The sequence below is a fragment of the Monodelphis domestica genome, chromosome 4, assembly GCF_027887165.1.
Source record: "Monodelphis domestica isolate mMonDom1 chromosome 4, mMonDom1.pri, whole genome shotgun sequence".
Lineage (NCBI taxonomy): Eukaryota > Metazoa > Chordata > Mammalia > Didelphimorphia > Didelphidae > Monodelphis > Monodelphis domestica.
This window is the reverse complement of record NC_077230.1, coordinates 392832281-392858064: the sequence shown is the minus strand read 5'-3', so window position 1 is coordinate 392858064 and position 25784 is coordinate 392832281. Positions and strand designations below refer to the sequence as shown.

General features: G+C 43.0%; 1 protein-coding gene across 2 annotated transcripts; it reads left to right on the top strand.

The window, feature by feature from the left end:
- The first annotated feature begins 5009 nt into the window (after window positions 1-5009).
- On the top strand, window positions 5010-25492 carry NECAP2 (NECAP endocytosis associated 2). 2 transcript variants are annotated; one of them, XM_007491635.2, is made up of 9 exons: window positions 5010-5473; window positions 10714-10814; window positions 15008-15054; window positions 15412-15516; window positions 15597-15678; window positions 17142-17250; window positions 20131-20311; window positions 23279-23360; window positions 23938-25492. In XM_007491635.2, exons 2-9 carry the CDS (start codon window positions 10744-10746, stop codon window positions 23984-23986), a joined length of 726 nt encoding a protein of 241 aa, XP_007491697.1. In that variant the 5' UTR covers window positions 5010-5473; window positions 10714-10743; the 3' UTR covers window positions 23987-25492. The 2 variants fall into 2 exon arrangements, with proteins under 2 accessions (XP_007491697.1, XP_007491696.1); XM_007491634.3 differs by lacking the exon at window positions 15008-15054 and having other exon boundaries at window positions 5012-5473.
- Window positions 25493-25784: the final 292 nt, after the last annotated feature.

Sequence of the window (25784 nt, the reverse complement as noted above, 5' to 3'; positions counted from 1 at the left end):
TTTCTCTAATCAATTTAGAGTATTTTTTCAAATGACTTTAGATAATTTTATTTTTGTAACCTTTAACCTTCAAATCTGATAGATGACTATTATCATGCTTTAAAACATCAACAACAAGGAGGCAGCTAAGTGGCTTAGTGGATTGAGAGCCAGGCCCAAAGGAAGGAGGACCTGGGTTCAAATTTGACCTCAGATACTTCCTAGCTGTGTGACCCTGGGCAAGTCACTTAACCCCTATTGCCTAGCCATTAGTACTCTTTTGCCTTGGAACCAAGATATTGATTCCAATACAGAAGGTAAGGAAGGACTTAAAAAAAAAACCTAACTAAAAAAAATCAATAACAAAAAAAATGTTTTTATTCTTTCCATGTATTCATCCTGATACATTTCATGATCAAATTTAGCAAGATGTTTAAAATATCTTGCAGGATTTTAAAAATTGATATTTTATTAAATATATATGTCATTTTAGAGAGCTTTGTCATCTTCATTATATTTAGCTTATTTATTTAGCCAGAAGTAAAATATATTTCACCATTTATTCATTCATATCTCATAAGAATCTTATGTAATTTATAAGATGTTAGATTTAGAACTGAAATAGACCTTTGAAGTCAGAGTCCTGTGTCATAAAACACACAAGAGGTAGCTTAATACAGTGAAAAGGGAACTGGATTTGGAATCAGAACACCTGGGTCTGAATTCCAGCTCTGAAAATTATTGCTTGTGACCCTGGTCAGGTCATTTAGTTGCTCTGTGTCTCAGTTTCTATAAAAAGAAGGGGCTAGATTTGATGATCCCTAATATCCCTTCTACCTCCAAATCTAAAAACCTCTGAACTCTCTTAATTAACTGCCTTTGTGATTTTGGGCAAGATCCTTCACATATCTGGGCCTCAGTTTTCTCATCTGTAAAAAAGGAGAGAATTGGAGTAGACCTCAAATCTTTTTCTAGCTGTTATCCTAGGAAACAGGATTCTGAACATAGATTTTTCTGACTCCAGATTAGAATTTCATTGTTTTCTTTGAGCAAATATTTTGTGTCTTGAGTTAGGTTAATGCCTAAGTACCTAATGGTTTTTTTCTTGCAATTAAGAGATTGAAGCTTTTTTTTTTATTATCATATTTTCTAGCTATCTCACCTGTGCATTCCAATAAGTTCTCCTCAATTACTTCCTATTGACACAGAAGTGGCTCTGGCTCTTTCAAAGACTATATAGCTCTCTCTCTCTCTCTCTCTCTCTCTCTCTCTCTCTCTCTCTCTCTCTCTCTCTCTCTCTCTCTCTCTCTCTCTCTCTCTCTCTCTCTCTCTCTCTCTCTCTGTCATATCCTCCCAGGCTAGAAAACCTGCAGTGAAGAGTCTTTTTTCGTAAAATAGTAGCAAAGAGATTACAGCAATATGTCACAAAGATCATATACTCAGACCAAGTGAAAGTTATATCAGTATTATAGGACTGGTTCAATATTAGGAAAACTATAAGCATATTTGATCATATCAATAACAACAACAACAAAAAATACATATCAATAGATGCAGAAAAATTTTAACAAAATAAAATATCCATTCCTATTAAAAACAATAGAAAGGGGACAGCTAGGTAGCTCCATGAACAAAGATCCATTTCTGGAGACTGGAGGTCCTGGATTCAAATTTGACCCCAGACCTTTCTTAACTGTGTGTTCCTGGGCAAATCACTTAAACCCAAATGTCTACCTAGGAACTGATACTTAGTATAGATTCTCAAACAGAAAATAAAGATGAAAAAAAAACCACATTAGAAAGCATAGGAATAATTTCTTAAATGAGAAGTATGGTCCTTCTATAAGAAAGAGTAAGCATTATCTGTAATGAGGATAAGCTAGAAACCTTACCAATAAGATCAGGGTGAAGCAAGGATGCCCATTATCACCACTACTATTTAATATTGCACTAGCAATATTAACTATAGCAATGACAAGAAAAATAAATTTGAAGATAATGAAGAATCAAAACTATCACTCTCTGTAGAAGATAGTATACTTAGACAATCAACTAAAAAACTAGTTGAACTTAACAACTTTAGCAAAGTTGAAAAATATAAAATAAAGCCATAACAAAGTTACTGATAAAGTCCAACTGGAAGCTAGAAAGAGAAATTCCATTTAAATAGCTACATAGAATTCTTGGGAGTCTGCCTGACAAGACAAACCAGGACAGTATAAATACAATTACAAGACATTTTTCATACAAATAAAGACAGAGCTAAACAAATGGAGAAATAATAATTGCTCACATGTAGGCCAAGCCAATATTATAAAAATGACAATTTTATGCTAATGTACTTATTTGATGCTATGCCAATAAAACTATTAAAGAATTATTGTATGGAGGTAGAAAAATAATAATATAATTCATCTGGAAGAACAAAATATCAAGAATATCAAGGAAATTAATGAAAAAATATAAAACAAAGTGACCTAGCAGTATCCAATTTCAAACTATTTTATAAAGTGGTAATCATGAAAACCATCTGGTATTGGCTAAGAAGTAAAAAAGATGGGTCAATGGACTAGATTAGGTACCTAATACACAGTAATAAATGACCATAGTAATCTAGTGGTTGATAAACCCAAAGATCCAAGCTTTAGTGACAAGAACTCAGTGTTTTGCAAAAAATTTCTGGGAAAATTGGAAAACAGTGGCAGAAAATATATATAGATCAACATTCACATCATATACCAAAGTAAAGTCAAAATGGGTATATGATTTAGATATAAAGGGTGATATAATTAAATTAGTGAAGCATGGAAATGTCATATATATTGTAACAGTTAAAATTTAGGGGAGACTGAGGCAGGTAGAAATTAGTTTCTCTCTGCAAGGAGTATTATATTTTTAGAGGTTTATTGAAGTTAAGGATTAAAGAAAATACAGGATAAGGAAAACGTGCTTAGGCCAGGGAGGCCTAGACAAGCCCTCACCTACATTATGGAAAGAGCCATGTCTGCTCCAAACGGAAGTCCAAAAAGAGAGAGAGCTCAAAAACCTTTGCAATCAACTTAAGTACTTTCTTGATCTCGCCCACCTCAGAATTCCGTGAGATTACAAAGCATTTTGGGGAAGTGGAGCAAGGACTTGTGGGGATTGAAATCCAGAGTTCAAAATATGGAATGGGGAAGAGTTTGTAACAAACAAAAGACAGATCACAAGAAGTAAAATGGATAATTCTGATTATGTGAAATTTAGGATTGGCACCAATTAAACCAAATGCAGTCACAATTAGAAGGAAAACAGTAAACTGGTTGTGTGTGTGAAATTTAGAACAAGTTCCTCTGAAAAGGCATGATTTCTCACATATATAAGGACACCTGATAGTTCAGGGGATAGAGAGTAAGGCCTGGAGATGGGAGGTCCTGGGTTCAAATCTCAGATACTTCTTAGCTGTATAACCTTGAGCAAGTCATTGAACCTGAATTGACTAGTCCTTCTGCTGCTCTTCTGCCTTTGAACTGCAATTTAGTATTGATTCTAAGACATATACCAAGAGTGTATATATGTATATATATATGAAATGTTTATAACATATAATATTATGTGTGTATATAAGTATATGTATATATATGTATATATATATATATATATATATATATAGAGAGAGAGAGAGAGAGAGAGAGAGAGAGCGAATAGAGCCAAATTTATAAAAATAAGATCCATTCTCCAATTGATAAATGGTCAAAGGATATGAACATGCAGTTTTCAGATCTATCTAGAGTCACATAAAAAGTGGTCCAGATCACTGCTAATTGGAGAAACGAAAATTAAAACAACTGGTTAACATGACAGAAAAGGGGAAAAGAAAATGACAAATGTTGGAAGGGATGTGGGAAAATGAGGACATTAATGCTCTGTTGGTAGATTTGTGAATAATGGGTCCTACCATTCTGGAGAGCAATTTGGAATCATGCCCAAAGGACTATAAATACCCTTTGATCCAACAGTATCCCTCCTAGGTTGGCATCCCAAAGAGAACAAAGGAAAAGGAAAAGGACCTATATGTACAAAAATATTTTTAGCAGCATTTCCAAAGAAATATAAACCAAGAGGTTGCTCATCAATTAGGTAATGGCTGAACAAATTGTGGCATAAAATTGTGAAGGATACTATCTTGCTATTTTCTGAAAGCAGAATGACTTTAGAAAAATCTGGGAAATCTTATATGAATTGTTGCAAAATGAAGTAAGCAGAACCTGGAGAACAAAGTAACAGCAACAATGAACGATGATCAACTGTAAAGGACTTGGCTACAGTAATCAATTCAATAATTCAAGACAATTTCAAACATCCCAGGAGGAAAAATCCTTTCCACCTCCAGAGAGATAACTAACAAACTCTGAATGCAGATTGAATCAGATTTTTTTCCTTTTTATTTTTAAAAATTAATTAAAAAAACAAAACAACCCTTACCTCCTAGCTTAGAATCAATACTGTGTATTGGTTCCAAGGTAGAAGAGTGGTAAGATGGAGGTAGTGGGGGTTAAGTGACTTGCCCAGGGTCACACAGCTAGAAAGTGTCTGAGGGGAAAGTTGAACCGAGGACTCTCTAGGCAGGACTCTCAATCCATTGAGTTACCCAGCTGCCCACAAAAGGGTTGATTTGTAGTCTTTCTTTCTTTTTTTTTTAAAAACTCTTATCTTCTGTCTTACAATCAGTACTGAGTATTGGTTCCAAATCAGAAGAGTGGTAAGGGCTAGGCAATGGGGGTTAAGTGGCTTTATTTTTTGAAACACGGTTAATATGGAAATGTTTTCATGACTTTACATGTACAATGTATATCATAGTGCTTGCCTTCTCAATGGGTAGGGGATGGGCAAAAGGGAGGGAAAGAATTCAGAATTAAAAAAAAAATTTAAATGAATGTTAAAAATGATAAAGAGACTGTCAGATCCTGCCTTAGAACATGGAATGGCAGAGGTAGGAGGGAACTTAGAATCTGGAATGTCAGTGCTGAGAGGGAGAACAAGGGCTCTCAGCCTTGGGAGGAGCTCTTATAGAAGCCCTCATATTATGGAGGAGTGAGATGGGGCACAGAAAGGGCAGGCGGCTTAGGCCACGTCATACGGCCTGTCTGGGGCGCAGTCATCCGAAGCCAGGTCCTTCTTAGCTGAGACCTGGCACCGGAGCTTCCAGGTCTCCAGGCGCTCCAGCCTGTCCTAGCTCTCTCGGTCCTGGAGGGGCCGCGCGCTCAGGGGCTGCAGTGGCTTATGGGAGGAGTGTGAGAAAGATTCTTGCCTCCGGCTCGGCCCGATGAGAGTACTTCGCTCTAGCCCGCCTCTCACTGCCATAGAGCTCGGCCAGCCGTCCTTTCCGGGGAGGAACCGGATGTCCGGGTTTGGGTGCCAAAATGGAGGACAGTGAGTACGAGTCGGTTCTCTGCGTCAAGCCCGAGGTGCACGTCTACCGAATCCCGCCCCGGGCCACCAACCGCGGCTACAGGTGACCGCCCACCCGCCTCCCCTCCCTGGCGCCCCCTCGGCTCTCCCGGGGTTTTCCGCATCCTCACTTTTTCGGCATAACGCTGCCCTTCTCCGGGAGGGAGTCCTTCCCCATTCCCAGTTTATCAGGATCATCCTCTCCCTCGCTTTTCCGGAATGGCCCGGGCCGCGCAGGGATTTCCTAGACGCAGAGAATAGCGTACTTGGTATGCAGGGAGTCCGCCCTGGGTTCGAATTCGACAGTAACGCCTTGGGGGAGACACTTTCCCGGGTTGGCCCCTTTCTCCCTTTGTAAACAAATACCGAGGGGGTCGGGGTTGGATTCTGGCTCGGAGATCTTTTCCAGCCCTGGGTTTGCAGTCCTGGGAAACTGATCACAAGGGAAACAGACCGAGGATTCCCCCAGAGCGCCTCGCCCACAGTGGAACCAGTGGAACCTGTCTTCTAAGGGAACTTGAGCCTTGCCCTCCCCCACCACGTGGAGCCCCTCACTTCTCTGCCCCTTCCTACCCCTCTTTCCCCTTTAGGAGAGAGGGGGAGAGAGAAAGAGAGAGAGAGAGAGAGAGAGAGAGAGAGAGAGAGAGAGAGAGAGAGAGAGAGAGAGAGTGAGAGAGTGTGTGTGTGTGTGTGTGTGTGTGTGTGTATGTATGTGTATGCTGAAGAGAAGTTTTTGTCAGATCGGATGGCCTGAGAAGTTTCTTCCAGCTCCCTTTCACCTGTCTGGTCTGTCCCATTTGTAGGCCTCCCTTCATTCCATCGGTGCCCAGAATAATCCACTAGCATATTGACATGATTATATGGGAGTGAGCAGGCCCTTCTCCCATTCTCTGTAACAAGTCACCCCCCTTCCATATGGAAAGACAGCCTTTTCACCCTCGAGGCAGAATAGCCTTTGGTAGCCCAAATAGTCACAGCTGTTGAGGTGACAGCTGGAAAGGAGCTTTAGGAATCATTCGACATTTTAACAGCACCTACTGTGTGCCACATACTGCTAAGCATCCACAGGGCTGGTATCAGGGAATTGGAGACAATGATTGGCACAGAAACTCCTCCCCTTCTCAGTTTTTGATCCTCTGGTCCTTGTTCTAAATCTAGACTGTCTCATTATAGGGGTCTAGAGAGGGCAAGTGGGTGCCGGGTGAAGGACTAATAAAGCTCTTGGCTCTCAATTCAGGGCCCCTCCCAGCAAAGCACAGAGCTTCCCCATCTCGGAGCCTGACTTCCACTTGTCAGTAAAATATCCCAGCATGACAAAGGGAGGTCCCAGTTCCTCTGGAGAGGCAGAAGAGTGTTGTGCAGATAGAACTGGCTTTAGAGTTGGTGAACTTGGGAACAAGCCCAACTCTGTCCCTTCCAGTGTGACCTGGGGGAATGCCCTTCCTCTCTCCTGACCTCATTTTTCTCACTTGTAAAATGTGAATGTTGTACTTGGGGTTGTACAAGACTCAGTTCCTAGACTTTTATCTTCTGCCCCATGGGTAGTCCTTTTCATAGTGGAAGATAGCTTTGAATGTCACTCCCATTTCCCAGGTTTCTCCCAGAGTATTACTTCAGTCCCAGCCAACCAGTCAGTGTTTGGGAGGATGGGGCTTTAGGTAAGCTGCTTAGGGAAGAGAAATGCCTCCCTCCTCTCCTCCCTCCAGAAAAATCTACACCTGTCACATAACCTGTTTTATTAGCTTTCCTGGGCATTGGTCCAGAGGTTTTATGCTGTGGGCTTTGGTAAATTGTTGCTTCATCAGGACTTGGGAAATAAAAACCCTTTGGAAATTTTATTTTGCTTTGGGATTTTGTCTGAAACAACTCACTGATTTGCCTTAAGCCATGATTATATGTATTTCTGAGTTATTGTTTCTGTTTCAGATCTCTTGGCAATTTATGAACTCTCGGTTGATTTATCCTTAACGTTTTCAGATTTGGGACTTATCATGATACTTTCCCCTTCCTATTCCTCCCCCACCCCCCAAAGTATTATCAGCACATGGTTGTTAAAAAATTTAAGTTAATATGAATTTAGTCTTTAAGACTTGACCACACCACACCCTAGAGTCAGTTACTGACACTAGGATCAAGGAATCAATGATCTAGAACTGGGGTGATCTTAAGAGGTCATTTGGTGAAACTGAGGCTGCTCCAAGTTAAGTTAGGCAGCTAGATGGTATGGCGATAGAGCTATGGATCTGGAGTCAGAAAGTGAACTTCAGGACTTGAATTCAAATGTAGCTGAGATATAAACCACGTGACCCCAAGCAAGCGATTTAACTTCGGTTTATCTCAGTTTTCCTATTTATGAAATAGAGTTAATAACAGCAGCCATTTCCCAGGGTAGTTGTGAGGATCAAATGAGATAATAATTGCAAAGTGCTTTGCCGACCTTAAAAGCTATTTATAAATGTCCAACACCAAAAAGGCAGTAAGCCTTAGAGATGAGATTAAAACCCAGGCTCTCTGTTTCCAGAGCCTTTCCTCTTTTCTCTGTTATGCTGCCTTTTTCAGAGATGTGGCTAAACCAGAGAATCTGCCTTTATCCTCTGGTCGTGCTCTCCTTATATGATGTCAATGAAACTGATTTTGCTAATAGTTCTGCCCTTTTCAGAGAGCTTTTCTCCCTGACATGCTGTGAAGTGGGCAGTACAGATGTTATTCTCATTTTATAGATGAAGACTGTGAAGTGCCAAAAGAGGAAGTGATTTAGATGAGATTGAGTTGACTCATTTAGCACCATTTATCCACAGAACTGTGCTGGGCTTGATGCTAATATTTAGGATCTCCAGGAAAAGGAACTGAAAACAGCCTACTAAAGTATAGATTGAGGTTCTGCATTTGTGTGGGCCTGGAACAAATCAGGTGTCTAGTAGACTCTTGCTAAGGCTTAGCCTCACAAGGCTGTCATGAGCCAGTGCTGAAGTGAACTGAAGCACATGCTACCATTTTCCAGGAAAAACCAGAGCTCTTGTGACAGGGGTGTTTCCTGGACTGCTTCCTCAAATGTGAGCCAAGGGTCAAAGAATGGGATAAGAGATCCCACTTACCCCTACACATCAATTCCCCTTTGACTGTCTGCCAATAATCCCTTTCCATGGTAAATCCCTTGATCCTTTTTTCTTTCTCATACATCAAGATCTTCCCTTTTTCCTCTTCTCAAGGCCCTCTCCCTTCTGTTTCTTTCTCTAAGCTGTCCATAGGTCCTAGTTTGTTAGAGTAGGCAAGGGGTCTAGAGCAACCTTTGGATTTAGGGAAGTTCTGTTAAAGGTAGGGAAATGTTGGCTATATCTTCTGACTCTGAGCTCATTGACAAAGCCTCTCTTGTTGTCAGCCCTTCTTCCCCACCACTTTCAGAAGCATTACCCTGACACCTTAGTGGGCCACATCCCACTGGTGGTTTCTCAAAGACTTCTTTATGTCTTTGTGTCACTTGTGCTTTTTGCACAGTAGATGGCTAATAAATGTTTGCTAGGTGTCACTGAAATTTATTTTCTAATTGCCAACTACATTTTATAAGCTCTTGATTTTGAAACTTCACAGAATTGAAGAGTTGGAAGGGATCCTCAAAGGCCATCTAGTCTAATCTATACTTGAATAAGAATTCCCACTACACCCTTATCTTGTAACTTGACCCATGGTGACCTAGCCTTTGCTTGAAGAGCTTCCATGAGGGATAACTTTTGACAGCCCATGTCACGTGACCAAAACTTATATCAAAGTTCAGTTGATATCTTGATTGCTTTCATCCATTGTTCCAGTTTTTGCTCTTGGGGACCAAAAGCAACATTCTTTGAGCTCTCTTCTGTAGTCCATCAGGTACATGCAGGTAAATATAAAGTGCCCTTCCCCTCGAATTTTTTCATCCTACCATAAGTATTCAGTTCCTTTTAATCCAGAGGTTCTCAGAATATGGTTCCCTGAGACTTTAACGGGTTGATGAGGTCAAAACTGTTTTCATAAATACTAAGACTTTTTAATACAATATTAGCAGATATAACCAACATAAAAACTCTTGTGGGGGAGGGGCATCTATAAATTTTAAGATTGTAAAGGGACATAGCTAGGTAGTACAGTGGATAGGCCCCAAGATTAGAGATTCAGGAGGTCCTGGATCAAATCTGATTTCATACTTCGTAGCTGCGTGGCCCTAGGTAAGTTAGTTAACCTCCTTTGCCTAGCCCTAACTGCTCTTCTGATGTTTTAGAATTGATACTAAGGTAGAAGGTAACGGTTTTAAAAAAAAAGAGTGAAAAGGGGTACAACACCAAAAGTTTGAGAATCACTGCTTTAACATAACACTTCCTTATATGTCAGGAACTGGAATTCCTTCATTGTTCCATTCTCTGGACACTATTCTTCCCTAAATCATGGTCCCCAGACTTCAACACTGTACTCCAGCTGTACTCTGAGCACAGCAGAGTACAGGGGAACTTAAGCCCTTATTCCTGGAATCTCTAAATGAAGGCAGAAAAAGCATTCTCTTTTTTGGGTGCTACTTTGCACACACTTTCAGAATTCTCCACCATTGGTAGTAGGTCTGGAGCTGTTCACTCCCTTTCCATATTTTGTTATTCTTATTTGAGCATTCTTCCATGAAACACTCCCTGACTTTCTCTTCCCACTTCTAGATCCCTCCTTTGCTATTGAAGTGCCTTGTCTACATCTCTCTTCTGCCCCCTCAATAAAAGATTGTAAGCTCTTTGAGAGCAGAAAAGAAGTGTCAACCCTGCCTTTGTATCCTGTGACAAGGATAGCAAGCATTTAATAAATTATTATTGACTAGAACCCAAGTTTCATGACTCCCAGATGGAGACTCTTTCATTTTTTAAAGTCTTAACCAATGGGTTTGGTTTTGTCATAACAGTTTCTTAATACCTGTTGTGCCTTCCTTTGAGCAAAAACCCAGTTCAGCAAAACTGGCCAACAATGCCCATATCTGATGGCAATACATTATATTTTACTCCTGTAGTCACCCATCTCATTGAGAAGGACTTCATCCATTATATTCTAGGACCGAGATTGGCCATTGTTATTCTCCCATTCTCATTCTTATCCACTTTGCATTTTGCAGCATAAGGAATATCTCCTAGCAACTTGCACCTTCTTAGGGAAGTTTGGTGAATTGAAAGATCAAAGTGAAGAACAGACATTCCAGAAAGAGTTAGGAAACTAGCTTTATCCTTTGGGACTTAGAGTACACACAATGAGTAGATATAGCCATGCTCTGGCATCTCAGTGGGTTTTTGTCCCTCATAGGGCTGCAGACTGGCAGCTGGACCAGCCATCATGGAGTGGGCGGCTGCGGATAACAGCAAAAGGGCAGATGGCTTACATCAAACTGGAGGACAAAACTTCAGGTAAAGGAGAGGGGAGGCCTGAGCATCATTGTTGCTTCCTCCCATAGAAATTTCACTTTTCTGCTGTCAGACTGGCCACAGAAACCTTCTAGGGAAATGGTATACTCCCATCCCAAGATCCAATGCTAGCATCTCCAGCCTGGAGAATATATTACTTTTGAGGGGAATACTAGTTCCCTTGGGATTCTTCTGAGACTAAACTTTGGAAGAGGACACTAAAGGAGACCGAGAAGAGGCCAGCTAATTGGGCTGGAGAGGAACGGTCTCTGGCTTTATCATTGATGAGTGCACAATGCAAGAGCACCAGGTTAGGTGGGAATCCTGTGCTGGTCACTCCTGGCATGTAGCTACTTTGCTTAGGAACTTTACTTCCAGAAGTCAGGTGTTCCCTGAAAGTGAATGCCCATTAACCAAAGAGACATAAAACCCTTCCTACTGCTTCCTGGTCAACTTGTGTAACAGTGATAAGCACAGTGCCAGGAGGCTTTTAAAGAACTCTCCTAACCTTGTGAGGTAGGCACTATTATTGTTCCCATTTTACAAAAGAAATTAAGGCCCAGAAGGGAAAAGTGACTTGCCCTGGGTCACCTACAGCAAATAATTCCTTTAATTGGTATCAAAGCTCAGGTTTCTGGCTCCAACTTCAGTGCTGTTTCCATACTACATCTATACCGTACAGTGGCTTATAGTATTAATACTTAGTGCTTGCTGAGAGACTCATCAGCCCACTTCGGAGAGCCCCTGGCAACTGTTCCCAATCTATTGTAGCCACAAAGCTGGAAGGGATGCATAGAGATCGCTTAGCCCAGATCCCTTGATTTATAGATAAGGAAAGACCCAGAAAGCGGACTTGTCATTCTCCAAGTTATCTGATGTGCAAAGCTAGCATTCAAACTTAGATTTCTTGACCTTAAGTCCACTGTAATTTCTTATTGTCAGCCTGTGAGAAGTGGTATTATAGCTCTTGACAATTACAAACAAGCAGGATAGACTTAAAAAGCAAAGCCAGGAAGCAGCTAAGAGATTCAGTGGATTGAGAGCCAGGCTTAGAGATGGGAAGTCCTAGGTTCAAATTTGAGCTCAGACACTTTCTAGCTATGTGGTCCTGGCCCTTGCCTAGCCTCTAACTGCTCTTCTGCCTTGGAACTGATATACAGTATTGATTTTAAGATGGAAGGTTATGGGTGAGAAAAAAAAAGCAAGCTCTAAGCAGAGAAGAGGCCTCTACAGTTTTGTGTACCATATTCTCCTTTCTATAAGGCAGATGGAAACACCTATTTTATTTTGTGTTTGTTAAGAGCAAGAAGAAAGAATCCTCCTAGGGAAATGGTTCACAAAGGGCCAGTCCTGTCCCTTCCGTTTTCATCAATATCACACAACTTTCTTTTTTCCCAAAGAGAGCCCAAATGTGAACATCTATGCCCTCCAGCAGACAGTGTAATGGAAGAGTTTGGACTTATTCTATGGCCTTGGGCAAGTCATTTAATCTCAATGAGTTTTATTTGACTTCATCTGTAATAGCACTTATAGCACTTATACTAATGATAATACTCTACTACTACTATTACTATTACTACTACTTCTAGCATTTATATGGTACCTACAATATGTCAGGTACTTTGCTAAGTATCTCATTTGCTAAATATACTATTCTAAATATCTCATTTGATCCTCATATCAACCCTGTGAAACAGGTACTTTTATTATCCCCATTTTATAGATGAGGACACCGAGGCAGACAGATTAAGTAAACTTGCTCAGAGTAATACAACTGGAAGCATTTAAGGTCAGATTTGAACTCAGGTCTTCCCGACCCCTGGTCCAGTGGCCTAGATAGGTGGCACTGCCTACCTCCTGGTTTGGTGCTAGGAGGAAAGTGCTTTTGTATACCTTGAAGCACTATAGACAAGTGAGTTCTGAGGGTAAATAGCAAGTTAGACTGAGGCTCTGTCCAAAGGTCAGCTGGGATTTTCTGATCACTGTTTAAAAGTGCTAAAGGATGTGAGACACCTGGGCAAAAGCTTAGGATCTGGAAAGTCAGACCTGGCAGAAGGTTGCTTTTGAGAAAGATGGTATGGCTAGAATTGATTGGGAACAGTTCTCCAGGTTCCCCAAAGTGGGTGATAAGTCTCTCAGCAAGTACTGAGTAATAATGATTATAATAGCAAATTCTATCATCTTTTAAATAGAGATGATTGAGGGCAGCTAGGAATTTATACTTGATTCTGGAGGATACTGGGAGCCATTAGAGTTATTGAATTGGGGCAGCTGGGTGACTCAGTGGACCGAGAGTCAGGCTTGGAGATGAGAGGTCCTGGATACGTATCTGGCCTCAAACCCTTCTAGCTTTGAGACCCTGGACAAATCACTTATCTCTCCCCCCATCCCCCAATTGCCTAGCCTTTACCACTCCTTTGCCTTGAAACCAATATGTAGTATTGATTCTAAGATGGTGAATGTGATCTCATTTGAGCTTCTCCAGAAGTCCTAGTACAAGCAGTGTTATTTTATCTCCATTTTCATATAAGGAAATTGAGATTTTGAAAAGAAAAGATTTGCTGCTAGGGAGTGTCAGAGATAGGATTTGAACCCAGATTCTCTCCCCCCTTCTCCTCCTCCTGATGTTTAAGGCCTCTAGCTTTCTAGGTAATAGCTGCTTTTAGAGACCTACTAAGTACAGGAAAGTGTTACAGACAATGGCAGAATCATTCAGAGTCCAGAGACTAGGCTCACTGGGATTTTGAATAAGTTGTTTCTCTGGATCTCTGTTTCTTATCCAACAAAAAGCTTGGATTGAATGATAGCTTTCATTCCATCTGTAAATTCTGTGACCTGTAAATTCTTACAACTTCTTTTTCCTCTGGAAGACTTTGGCTCTAAGAGGAGCCCCTCTCCCAACTCCCTAAAAAGAGCCTTTTGAACCCTTTCAACTCCATTCTCTGCCATTTAGCTTCTTCACTTTCTAATTGCTTTGTGGTTCTGGACTGGCAAATCTACACGGGAATCTTCAGAGGATGTAACTAGAGCCAGAGAAAGAGGAAGGATGCTGGCTTGGGATGAAGACTTGAGGGTCTTGATTTTACTTTGCTCTTGGTAACTTTATCATATATTTGTAGGCAGTGCTTTAAGCTTTGCAAGCACTGTTCTCCCAATGGTCTCTGAGGTACTTTGAGCCATATTCTTGGGCCCATTTTCCTAATGAGAGCAGTCTAGATGAGAGCAGTCTAGATTGCACAGCTAGTCAGCATCTGATCCTGGAGCTTTGGATTTGGGATGCCCATTCTGTAACTGAGGTCATACTGCCTTTCTCTGAGAGTAAAAGGATTAGAAACCATAGCATTCTTGAGCTGGGAGGATTCCTAGAGACCATCTAACTGAGGGGTTTCATTTTACAGAGGAGATGAATAGAGACCAAGAGGGGAATGACTTGTTTAGAAGGCAGGGAGAAAAATAAGATCTTTCCTGAAAACGTATTAACTGGAAGGCTCATACCCTTCTGCCCTCCTACAAAGATAAGCCTTACGTTGGGTAGTGATGGAGGTGGTCTGGATCAAGCAAGGAACTTCATTGTTCCCCAAAGGGTAGGCCTTGGTAAAAGGGCCACATTAACTTTATAGCCTTCACAAGACTCAGTGAAATCAGTTTTCTTTCTCCAAATTCTCATTTGCCATTCTTCCCTTTATTGGAGGTGGCCTCAGCTCATGAATTCTTTCCAATGGTGTGGGTACTTCCAGCACCTCAGTATTAGTGTGTTCTGTTCTTTCTAGTATTCACCCTAGCCTGAGCTTGTACTTACTAGCTGTGTGATCAGGGGTAAATCACACAGCTACCTCTCTGGGCCTCAGTTTCCTCATCTGTAATACGGGAACAGTAGCATCTGTAGATCCCACCTCACAGGGGTTCTTATGAGCAAAGTGTTTTGTAAACCTTAGAGCCTGAGATGAATTGAAAGGCAATGTGGTATGATAGCTAGAATGCTGGCTTTGGAGACAGGAAGATCTGGGCTCAAACCCCCTCACACTTGCTAGCTAGTCACTCCCTCACCCTTTCCTCATCTGTGTAAAATGGGGCCAATAATACCTTCTAGGGTCGATGTGAGGTTCCAATGAGGGGATGCCTGGAAAGTCCTTTGTAAACGACAAAAGAGCTTTATGAAATGTGCGTCATTCTGGGGTGCTTCATGGTTTTTACAGAGGGCAATCCTCGGCAGCTCAGGAGGACTCTCACCCTCCCTTTACAGGTGAGCACTTTGAAGGTCAAAGAGGGGAAGGGACTTACTTGAAGTCACAGCTAGCAAATTGGAGTCCTGGAACTCTGAACCCTGTCCACACTTGACTGTATCTTTGTCTGCCTGTCAATAGTTGACCCACTTATTAATTGGGATGGTCTGTGTTCTCCCTATACCACACATTTACTGATTTTATTGTAATAAACCATGCTGTCCTGGGGCTTCTGAGAAAGGGTCTACAGAACAGACTTGGCAGACCAAGGGGGTTACTCCATATTCATCCCCTCTGGGGGGGAGGGATCCCTGACCTTGGTGTAGAGTGCATGACATCGAAGAAGGTTCATTCCTCATGCTGACTCCTGATTTCAGGGGAGCTCTTTGCCCAGGCACCTGTGGAGCAGTTTCCCAGCATTGCCGTGGAGAGTGTGACAGATTCCAGTAGATACTTCGTTATCCGGATTGAGGATGAAAGTGGTATGTGAGCCTTCATCTTTGGGGGAAAAGTCTTTTGCCCTGGAATTACTGTGGGACTCAGGGTGCTGTGTTCCCCACAGGGCGTCGAGCATTTATTGGTGTTGGCTTTGGCGACAGAGGGGATGCCTTTGATTTCAATGTTGCGCTACAGGACCATTTCAAGTGAGTAGGCAGCCCTCTGACGGGAGGATCTTTGTTGCAGTGAATAAAATTGAAGCATATGATTATTGGTGCAAAGCCCATAAAATGGTGCCATGGGGCAGGCCTATTGAGCTTCTCCATGCTACTTTCCTGAGAGCTGGCTGGGCATTCTTGGGGTAAAACCTGCCCTAAGTTCATATTGTTCACAACCTTTTCATCTTTGCCCTTGATAGTGCCCTCCTCTGTGGTCAGGCTGTTCTGTGGCGCTTGTTTTTTTCTTCTTCCTCTTATTGTAGTCCTTTTCATCTTTAGAACCTTTCTTCTGTGGTGCCATTAGTCCCAAGTGACTCATTTCCTTTTCTGACCTTTTGCTGTATTTGGAGTTTCTATCATACCTGGAATATTGGGGAGAGAGGCCTAGATTTGCATTGAGAGGATTTGGGTTCAAATCCAGGTTCTGACACTATTACTTTGTCAGTTTCCCTATCTGTCAGCTGCAGGATTTGGATGACATGGCAAATTTATTATTCTAGGGGCCTGTGATTCTTTAGCACTTGGTTTTCAGCTTGGGAAGGGGTTTATTTCCATAGTTTGATTGTAAATTGGTTGTTTGGAAAATGACTAGTGTGGAAAAATGTTTTACATGATGGTACATCTAAAATCTCTATCAGATTGCTTACCATCTGAGGGAAGGAGAGGGGTGGAGGGAGGATGAGGGAAGGAGGAGAGAATTTGGAACTCAAAAGTTAAAAAAATGAATGTAAAAAAATAGTTTTTACATATAATTGAGGGAAAAGATTTTTTTTTTTAGATTGGTTGTTTGGAACTTGAAATGTAGTTTTCCATAAGCAAAGCTCAAGGATGGATGGTGACCAATTGCATCTTTGCACACCCTTGCACCCTGTGCCCACAGGCTGCTCTGTTGGGCTTTGCTTTCCATCCTCCTCCCTTCGTTTATCCAAACCTTACTCATCTTCAAGCCCCACTTCCAAGCCTGTTAGTAGCTCACATGCCATTCACTGACCCCTAGGTAAACCACAAGGAAAAATCCTTGAGGGCAAGGTCTGGGTGGTTATGCTTGTATGTTACCCTCCTCCAGCCCAGTGCTTTGCATAGATAATTATTCCTTAGGAAATATTGGTTGGATGAATGAACAAACTAGAAGAAAGAGACAAGTTTCTGTTCCCCTCTCCCAACCCTGGAAACTACTAGTCAAAACTCAGGGGCTGGCCATAGGCTTCTTGCCAGTTCAGGATAACTGAAGACTGTGTGTCTTTTTCATGAATCTTGTTTGTATAATTCTGTTACAAGCTGTATCTCCTCCTTCTCCTCTTCTTCCCCAGCATCCATCACCTGGATGTCGGGATATGCAGGGGTACTTAGTCATTGACTTTGTCTGCACGTGTCACATGATTAGCATGGCAGGTGCATTTTTGACTTTGTCCTCTCTTCCTTTCCTTTATTTTATCTTTTCTTCTCCATAGATGGGTGAAACAGCAATGTGAGTTTGCCAAACAAGCCCAGAACCCGACTCCTGGCCCCAAATTAGACCTGAGCTTCAAGGAGGGCCAGACCATCAAGCTCAGCATTGCGGTAAGACCCTCTCTATTCCCTTTGTGCTGGAGGCAGTTCTTGGGGAGCCTTGCCAGGGTTCTTGAAAGCTTGAGGGTAGCTGGGACCCATATAGCTGACACATCTCATCCATAGGCTCAGGGATGAAATCTTCATTTCCTTAACACAGATTGCCTTGGAAAGCTAGATGTTGAAATGGTCTAGCACAAGAAAATGACTCAGCTTCTTTGAGATATAGAGTGAAATTCAGGAATAGGATATCATTGAGGTTGAGTGAGTAGACACTTCTGGTCAGAGTGTCATCTCCCTGGTGGCCAGCCAGTTAGGCTTTGGAGTAGAGAGATTTACTCCTGCTCAGTGGCTTTTTGAGGGGATCGGGGACTTTGAGGAGGAAAGCCCACTGTAGGCATGAGATTGTGCCCATTTGATCACATTGCTGTGGGCAACAGGACAGCAGCACCTAAATGATGGTCCAAGACAGCCTCCATATAGAAAACATCCTTGTGAGTCTGGTCCTTTTCCTGCTTCACTTGAGGCTGACAGATACCTCCTAGAAAGTCAGCTAGGAAGAACCTTACGCTGCAGAGTGTCAAAGGCAGAAATGACCTTGGGACACTAAATGTGGGAGTTACAGTGGTCCTTATTTGTCAGAGGAGGATGCTAAAACCCTCTAAAAGCCCCTAGAGGCTTATGATACCCTTTCCACAGATTAGATCCTTGGTCTTAGGTCATTCAGCCCCAACTTCAGGACTCTGCAGTAGACCATGGCTACTTTCTTGTACATGACCCTTTCCAAATCAGAAGGTGGTGATAGGAGGTGAGGCATGTGGTGTCCCTGCTTTTGGGGAAGCTGAGGCTAGAGAATTTCTTAAATGCTAGAATTCTGAGTTACAAGAAGATGGAAAACTGAGTGTCTGCATTAAGTCTGGTATTTCTAAGGGGGCCCTCAGGAGTGGAGGACCAAACCAGGCTGCCCAGTGAGAGGTTAGCCATCTCAGATTGGAAATAGAACCCTTCAGAGTTTCTGTGATAATTAGTTGGGATCATACCTGAGAATAGTCACAGTGCTTTGAGCTTGGGAGAGGTAGAGATTCCTAGTCTCAAGACAGAAAAAAGGAAGGGAGGAGAAAAGGAAAGAGAGGGAGAGAAGAAGGATGGAGAAGGGAGAGAGAGTGTGTTAGGGAGGTAGTACTTTACTACTCAGAATCTTAGAGCTAGAAGTGACCTGAGGCTATATTGTCCAACCCATTTCTGAAGAAGAGTCTCTTCTACAACCCAAATGATCATCCAAACACTATTTGAAGACTCTAGTGAGGAAGAACCTACCATTTCCCCAGGTAGCAGTCCATTGCACTTTTACATTGTTCTAATAGTTCATAATATTTTCCTCATATAAAGCCTAAATTTTCCTCTACAATTTCTCCTAGGTCTGTCCTTTGGAGGCCAGGCAGCCCTGGCTAATCCCGTTTTTGTACACCACTACTTTCAGTGCATAAAGGTAGTTCTCACATGCTCCCTTGAAGATTTTCTTCAGCAATCTAAGTTTCCCTGTGGCCATTCCTTCAATTATTTCCCATAGGACATGGACTGAAGGCCCATCATCATCATGGCCAACCTTCTTTGCCTTTTAGCCAGTTTACCACTTTCCCCAATGCAGGGCACCCAAACTAAACCCAACACTCCAGGTTACAATATGGTAGTATTCATGCCTCCAAATGCTGCCAATGATTGCATTCCCTTTCTAGACTCCCATGCTCAGTGGATGGATACCATAAACCTTTCATAAATATTAACTTGGGCAGAGTGTTATTGGAGGTAATTGAGTTGGGAGTATGGCCTAGAGAAGTCATGGCCTGGGTTGGGTCTTTGGGCACACCTGCTGGGAACCTCCTTGTCCCCAGAAACTTCTTTCTTCCTACTTGATCTCTTTTTTTTCTTATTGATGTTGGTTATTAGTTTGGGCCCCTTCAAGCTGGTCTCTTCTGGTTCTTCTTCATCAGAGAACTTGTGGATCAGATTTTTGTCAAAACAAAACACAAAATGATGGCTAGGTATTTGGCCAGACTTCCCTCCGTGCTATAATTACATTCAGAGATCTGAATTGTCCTATAGTGGAGCACAAGAGAGAGAAGACTGGCTCTGGAGCTGGAGGACCTCAGTTAAAATCCTGCCTGGCCCTGAAGACTCTGTGGGTGACTTTGGACCTATCACTCCTTCTCCCTGGGCCCCAGTGGCCTTAACTATAAAATGATGGGATTGGACTCAGTAGCTGTCTAGCTCTAGCTTGGTGGTCATGTTATCTTCTTCATGGCAGCAGACTCTGAGATAATACATATATAAGCCAGATGGAATTGCTTGTCAGCTCCGGGAGTAGGGAGGGAAGAAGAGAGGGAGACAATATGGATAATATGACTTTGGAAAACTTGTGTGGATGTTTGTTATTAAAATGTAAAAAATCTAATAGACTCTGACTTGTAGAGCTTAGGCAAGGTCACATGGCCCAGATTGATGATGTGAAGTCACAAAGTGTCCCAGACAAAGGCAACATTGGAGCATATAGAGGGGAGACAGTCTCTCACTCTGATCCCTTCCGTCTTGGAAGACACTGCTCAGCACTTCTCCCCACCCTCCCACATTCCTGGTTTCACAGGGGCCATTTCCAGGGCAATGCCACTGTAGCTATGTGAAAAGAGCCTGTGATCAGTGCCCATTCTAATGCAAGCTTAGAACATAGAACACTGGAACTGGGAGGGCCTTTAAGTCCTGGACTCTTTGAGCTGAGAGGAACGTCACAACATAGACTAGGTCGATTCTAGGTTATTTTCTAGTTATTATATATAGCATCATCATTTCTATGGTTTAATTTCTCTTCACTGAACTGAATTCTGTTCTTCTCTTTAGAATATAAAGAAGAAGGAAGGAGCAGCTGGAAATACCAAATCCCGGCCATCCAGCAGTGCAGGAATGAGCCTGCTGCCTCCTCCTCCTCCCCCTGGGGGCAAAACTTCTCATCTCCTTCCCACTAGGGAGCACTTAACTGTAGGAGTGGCCCAGTCCCAGTCAGCTATTGCCACAAGTACAGGTCAGTGCTCAGACTGGGAGTTGGCTTTCCCTGTTGATTGGCAGCCTGTGTCATTCTTCTCCTGGAGAAGGGGCAGAGTTTTCTCTGTATACCTAGCTCCTTGCAGATCCTTAGGATTAGGTGCCTTATTGAGCCAGGCAAGTCAAGAAGCCTATTCTGTTGGAGTCACACAGTCAATGTTGGCTTCAGTGTGCTTGGAAGTCTGTTGGCATTATCTGGAATCACCAGATCCCAGGAATCCCATATGACATCTGTTCCTCCTTGCCCTGTCCAACTTGTTTGTACAACTGCTGCTTTTAGGTCTCCTTGCCCAGGTCATGCCTGCTAACTGTGAGTGCCCTTCAAGGCTCCATCCTGGGCCCTCTTATCCTTCTTTGCTATCTCACTTGTTGCTATTATCCGTTCCCATAGGTTTCATTCCCATGAGTGTCCTCTAGACAACTCAGTGTCAAATATAAAATGAGATCCAAAATAAAAGTCATCATCTTCTCCCCCCCCTCCCCCCCCCCAAATCTTCCCTTCTTCAGACTTCACTATTACCATTAGGGGCACCACAGGCACCCAGATTCTGAGAGTCTTTCTCCTCCCTTGAACCCACCCCCAGCCCCCAACTTTCATCTAGCTATTTTGTTATCAGATCTTGCCATACCCACTTCCACAGTATCTCTCCTGTCTGTCTGTCCCTTTCTGTCTACTCACACAGCCACAAATTATCTTTGGATAGGTTGTGATAAGTAACCAACTGCCTCCCTGCCTCAAGTCTCCTCCACTCAGCTACCAAGGTGGTTCTACAGCCTAGTTCTGGCCAGGTCACCCCTTTCTTGGTGAGCTACACTTGCTCTCTGGCACCTCTATGATCAAATCTAGATCCCTCTGTTTAGCATTGAAAGTTCTGCATAACATAGCCCCTTCCCTCCTCTTCAGCCCTTTTTACTTTGTGTTCCCCCGCTAGGCTTTGTGCCAGAGCTCCATGGGCCTCTTTGTAGTTCCTCACACACAGTGCTTCTATCCTGTCATCTCCATGTCTTTGCCCCTGTTGATTCCTATGCTTGAATGCACTCTGTCCTCAGTGATACCTCTCTATCTCTGTGGCTTCCTTCAATACCCACCTTTTGTAGGAGGTTTTCTTTCTCTCCTAAACCTCTTATGCTCCCTTCAGTGTTAGTCATGCCTTCTTGTCCGAGATGACCTTCCATCTATGCTGCATATAACATATATGTACTAAGGTGTTCATGTGTCTTTTTCCATCTCAACTTGAGAGCTCCTTGAGGATTGGGCTGGGTTGTGGCATTTCTTTGTTTCCCTGCGACTTCACCCAAATCCTGACACATAGAAGAAGAATAATTGTGTGCCAACTTGACTTTGATGAGAGCTCTCCCTGATAGGCTGGGATGCAGACCTTCCAAACCTTTGTCCTTCCCAGGACTAGGCAGCAAGCCAGGCTTTCTCTGAGTCATCTCCTTCCAGGTCTCCAGAGGCATCCCTCCTCCTCATTCCCCAAAGGAGCTCTTGTTGGCACAATCAGCCACAGCTCCCCCCTCCCCTCAAAAGCCCAACAACAACAACAACAACAACAACAACAAACACACCTTCTGTCCTAGAATTGATACTCAGTATTGGTTTGAAGGCAGAAAAGCAGTACGGGCTAGGCAATGGAGGTTATTGCTTTGTTCAGGGTCACTCAACTAGGAAGTGTCTGAGGCCAGATTTGAAACCAGGACCTCTGTTCTCTTGGCCTAACCTCTGTCCACAGAACTACCTATTGCTCTTTGGAACTGGCTTTTTTAATACTATGTTCCTTATCCATTGATCAGTCCTTTAGTCCCTCACCCCTTTGATTCTCTCCTGACTGTGACTCTTCTCTTCCCTCCTATTAACCTTTCTTCACTTCTTGGCTTTTTTATCTCTCCCACTTGCTGGTTCCTGAAGGCAGAGGCTACTTTTTCATATTTTTGTCTTTGTGTTTCTAGTATCTGAAATGGCTTTGGGCACACAAGTAGATATTAAATAAATGTTTGTTGGGTTGAATGGGATTGAACCAAATCCCCAAGTCAGGAAGTCACTGGGGAGAGAAAGTCCTCAAAGGGCCTATAGAAAGCTCTCCCAAGGTTTCTGCAGAAAAGTGGTCTCCCTTCGGCCTTTAGTTTCTATCCAGACCTTTGGGCTATTAAGCAATCGTACATTTCTTTCCAAAGTGGGTAAGCCGGGTTTTCAGCCTTCATTGACTTAGAAACTGAAAATTAGAGAAGAATGTTATTAGAAGTGGGCCAGATGACCAGAGGGGTAGCAAACAGCTGGACTGGGGATGAGGCCAACAATCAAGAGAGATGACAATTGGATTACTTTTTTTTTGCTTGTTTTTACCCTTCTGTCTTAGTATCAATTTTGAGACAGAAGAGCAGTAAAGCTAGACAATGGGGGTTAAGTGACTTGCCCAGGGTCACACAGCTGGGAGATATCTGGGGTCATATTTGAAGCCTGGAGCTCTACCCACTGCAGTAGCTAGCTTCTCTAATAATTAGATTTCCACACAGTACAATTTTAGGGCCTGAAAGGGGTGGGGACATACTTTTCTGACTTAGAAAATGGACTGATTGCCTTCAGTCCCTCCTTTCCTGATGAATGTACTGATGAATGAAACATCACTGTTTCCCTAGGGACCTATTCTTCTGTTCTGTTTTAAGGAGTGCTGAAAAGGGGGTTGCCTAAGGAGGGGAGGTGCAGTGTGAGCAGTGGTTCTGCCTAGAAATTAGACCCTGAACAGGGGGGGATCATTAGAAATGGTGGGGAGAGCCAGACTTCTCTTTGGCACAAGGTTTTACATAGAAATATTTAATTCAGTGAAGCAGACATTAAGCATTTATTTGGTAAGGCAGTGTTCTAGGTGGTGATTCTTATTTAGTGTGGGGATTATATACTCAGACTTGTCTCTTTTCTCCCTTCTCTGGACTCTGAAACCATTGGCAGATGCTACTTTATCCTGGCCACAGCCCACCACCACCCTTGCAGCAACAGCCGATGTCTGGGGTGACTTTGCCAAAGCCTCAGGGTAAGGATTCTATTGGCGGGTGATATCTTGGTGGCCCTGGAGCTGGTAATATACTTTCCTTCTACCAGGTGAAGAACAGAAGGCACAGCTCTGAATATACATGAGAGAGGGCAGAGGGTCACGGGGAACATGGGCTCCTCATTCATCTTCCCTTTTTGAGATCCCTTTGTAGGTAGGAAAGATCACGTGTAGAGCTGATTTCTGCTCTGTGAAAGGCTCTTAATGTTAGATAGTTTAGAGGGTGTTAGAGCTGGGAGTTGGCATTATATGTAGACAGTGTCAGAGCTGGGAAAAGCCTTAAAACAGAATGTCAGAGCTGGGAAAAGCCTTAGAATACAGGATGTCAGAGCTGGAAGGGGCCTTATATGTTCTTTATCATCTTTTGCCAGCTCTGTGTTCCATAAAATTCCTTGTCTTTGCTTTAAACTCTTCATAGAAAGGCATCAGCTTGTTGTGGTTGCCTGATAGATGCAACCTGGGATACGAAAAGTTCATTTGTTGATGCCTCTTGTGGATAGACAGAGGCCTGCTTCACCTGTTTGTTTTAAAAGCACTAAAAGCAATTTTCCCTTCGCAGGTCATCTTCAGGCCAGACTCAGCAGGGCTCAAACTGGGTCCAGTTCTAAACTGGCTCTCCCTTTTGCTTTCCTGACATGACTCCTGGGGAAGAAGTGTCTTTGATTGTGGACCAAAGGGTGGAGGACCCAGTTCTCTTCAGCCTCTCCATTTGGAATGTGCCTCCTTTCCCTCTTCCTCCTCTCCTCCCTCAGGGCCTGCTTCCCTGTCTCTGTGGCTTCACTTGTCTGATTGGGCATTGTAGAAGACTTCCAGGATTCAGCACTGACCACAGAGACCAAGAGTTGGAGAGACTGAGAGTAGAGGCTCAAATATCTGAGGCCAAGTCCAGTTTTCTTTCTCCAGGGCTGGAGGGGATCTCTCCATTGGAGAAGCCTGGGATTCTGGCTTCAGGCCTTTCTTGTGGTTATCCAGACCCATGAGACTAGGGGCAGGTTGATTCTCTGGCTAAAGCCTCCTAACCACAGTGTTTATGTTTAAAGTGAGAGCTTAATTGGCAAGCATTAGGTTGGGTGATTCTTCCCCTGCTCCTTCTCTATCTACTAGAGTTACTAAGATCAGGAATGGAGGTACCTGTCCTGGTTTCCCAGTAGGCTAAGGGATAAGGAATTCCTTTGGGAGGAGATCAGGAAATACCCATTTGTATTAAGCCTTTCTTTTTTAATATTTGCTTTGCTGATCTGCATAATTTACACTAACCATGGGGAACTGCCCCTGCCAGGACCTCTGGAGGATCTACCTCTGGCAACCACAGTGCCCACCTGCTCTTTGGACTCCTCATCCTGTACTCCTGCTCTCCCTACCCCATTCTCAGGGGCTCCTGGGACAGTTGTCATCCACCTCCATGTTGTGCCCTGAGCTATGATGGTAGCCATGCTGGGCAGAAGCAGGAGGGGTCGGGTGGGCAGGTACAAACTGTTCTCTAGAGTATTAAGCCTAACATTTGCCTACTCTGGAGACCCTTTCCTCCAGATCCTGCCAAGAAGGACCTGGTTGGGCTGGGCCTTCTCTGGGTGGTTTCTGAGTGCCTTGTTGTCTAAAGACAACCACTTCCTTTTCCCTTCTCCTATGTGCACTGTGAATGAAAGCGAGGAGTCTCTCACAGGGATCCAAGGCAGTTACCTGGACTACTGTTTTTAAAGTAATGCTATCTCTGCAAGCCTCTGAAATTCCTTTTCACGTCTTGTCCTTTTTGATATTGTCTTCTTCAGAAAGGTTTCATTCTTTTTTGGACTGGCCTTTTTTGCTTGAAAGTCCTGAGTCAAGAATAGAGACCATGAAGAACTCTCTCTCTTTATAGGATTTTTAAAATAAGAAAATGTTTGCTTTTTCTAGTTTATGTCAAGGACAGGAATGTTTGTGACCATGGATATTCTTGCCTGGCGGCTAAGAGTCTTCAGCTTATTCTCTGTCCCTGTTAAGTAGACGTTTGGATTGTTTCTGAAGCAAAACATGGACGTGTGTGTTAACTTGAAGCCAGCCTTTTTTTTAAGTGCCTAGAGTAAATAAGTGCCAAGTAGAACGAGTTGGATGAGAATAAATACTATTTGGACACATTTGACTGGGAGGTGTTCATTCAGAAACTGCTTTTACAGAGCTCATTTAAGCTTCTGGGAATTCAGGTATTGGCTAAACAGTTGTTAACGGTGAATTCTCAGTGCAGCCATGCTGAGCAGAGGTGATCCCACCTAGCCAGATGTCAGATGAGAAATTGAGAGCTGGCTTGGGCCTTTGACATAATAACTCCTCCATATACTTACTCTAAGGTTGGCAGAGCACCTTTGTAAGGACCCTTTGGCATAGGCAAGGCACCCACTTTTTTTTAACCCTAAGACAGAAGAGCAGCTT

Coding starts and splice junctions, on each gene's coding strand:
- NECAP2 (XM_007491634.3), top strand. CDS start 5,382: ATGGAGGACAGTGAGTACGAGTCGGTTCTCTGCGTCAAGCCCGAGGTG. Junction 10,815..15,411: donor ACTGGAGGACAAAACTTCAG/GTAAAGGAGAGG, acceptor TCCTGATTTCAG/GGGAGCTCTTTGCCCAGGCA. Junction 15,679..17,141: donor GCGCTACAGGACCATTTCAA/GTGAGTAGGCAG, acceptor TCTTCTCCATAG/ATGGGTGAAACAGCAATGTG.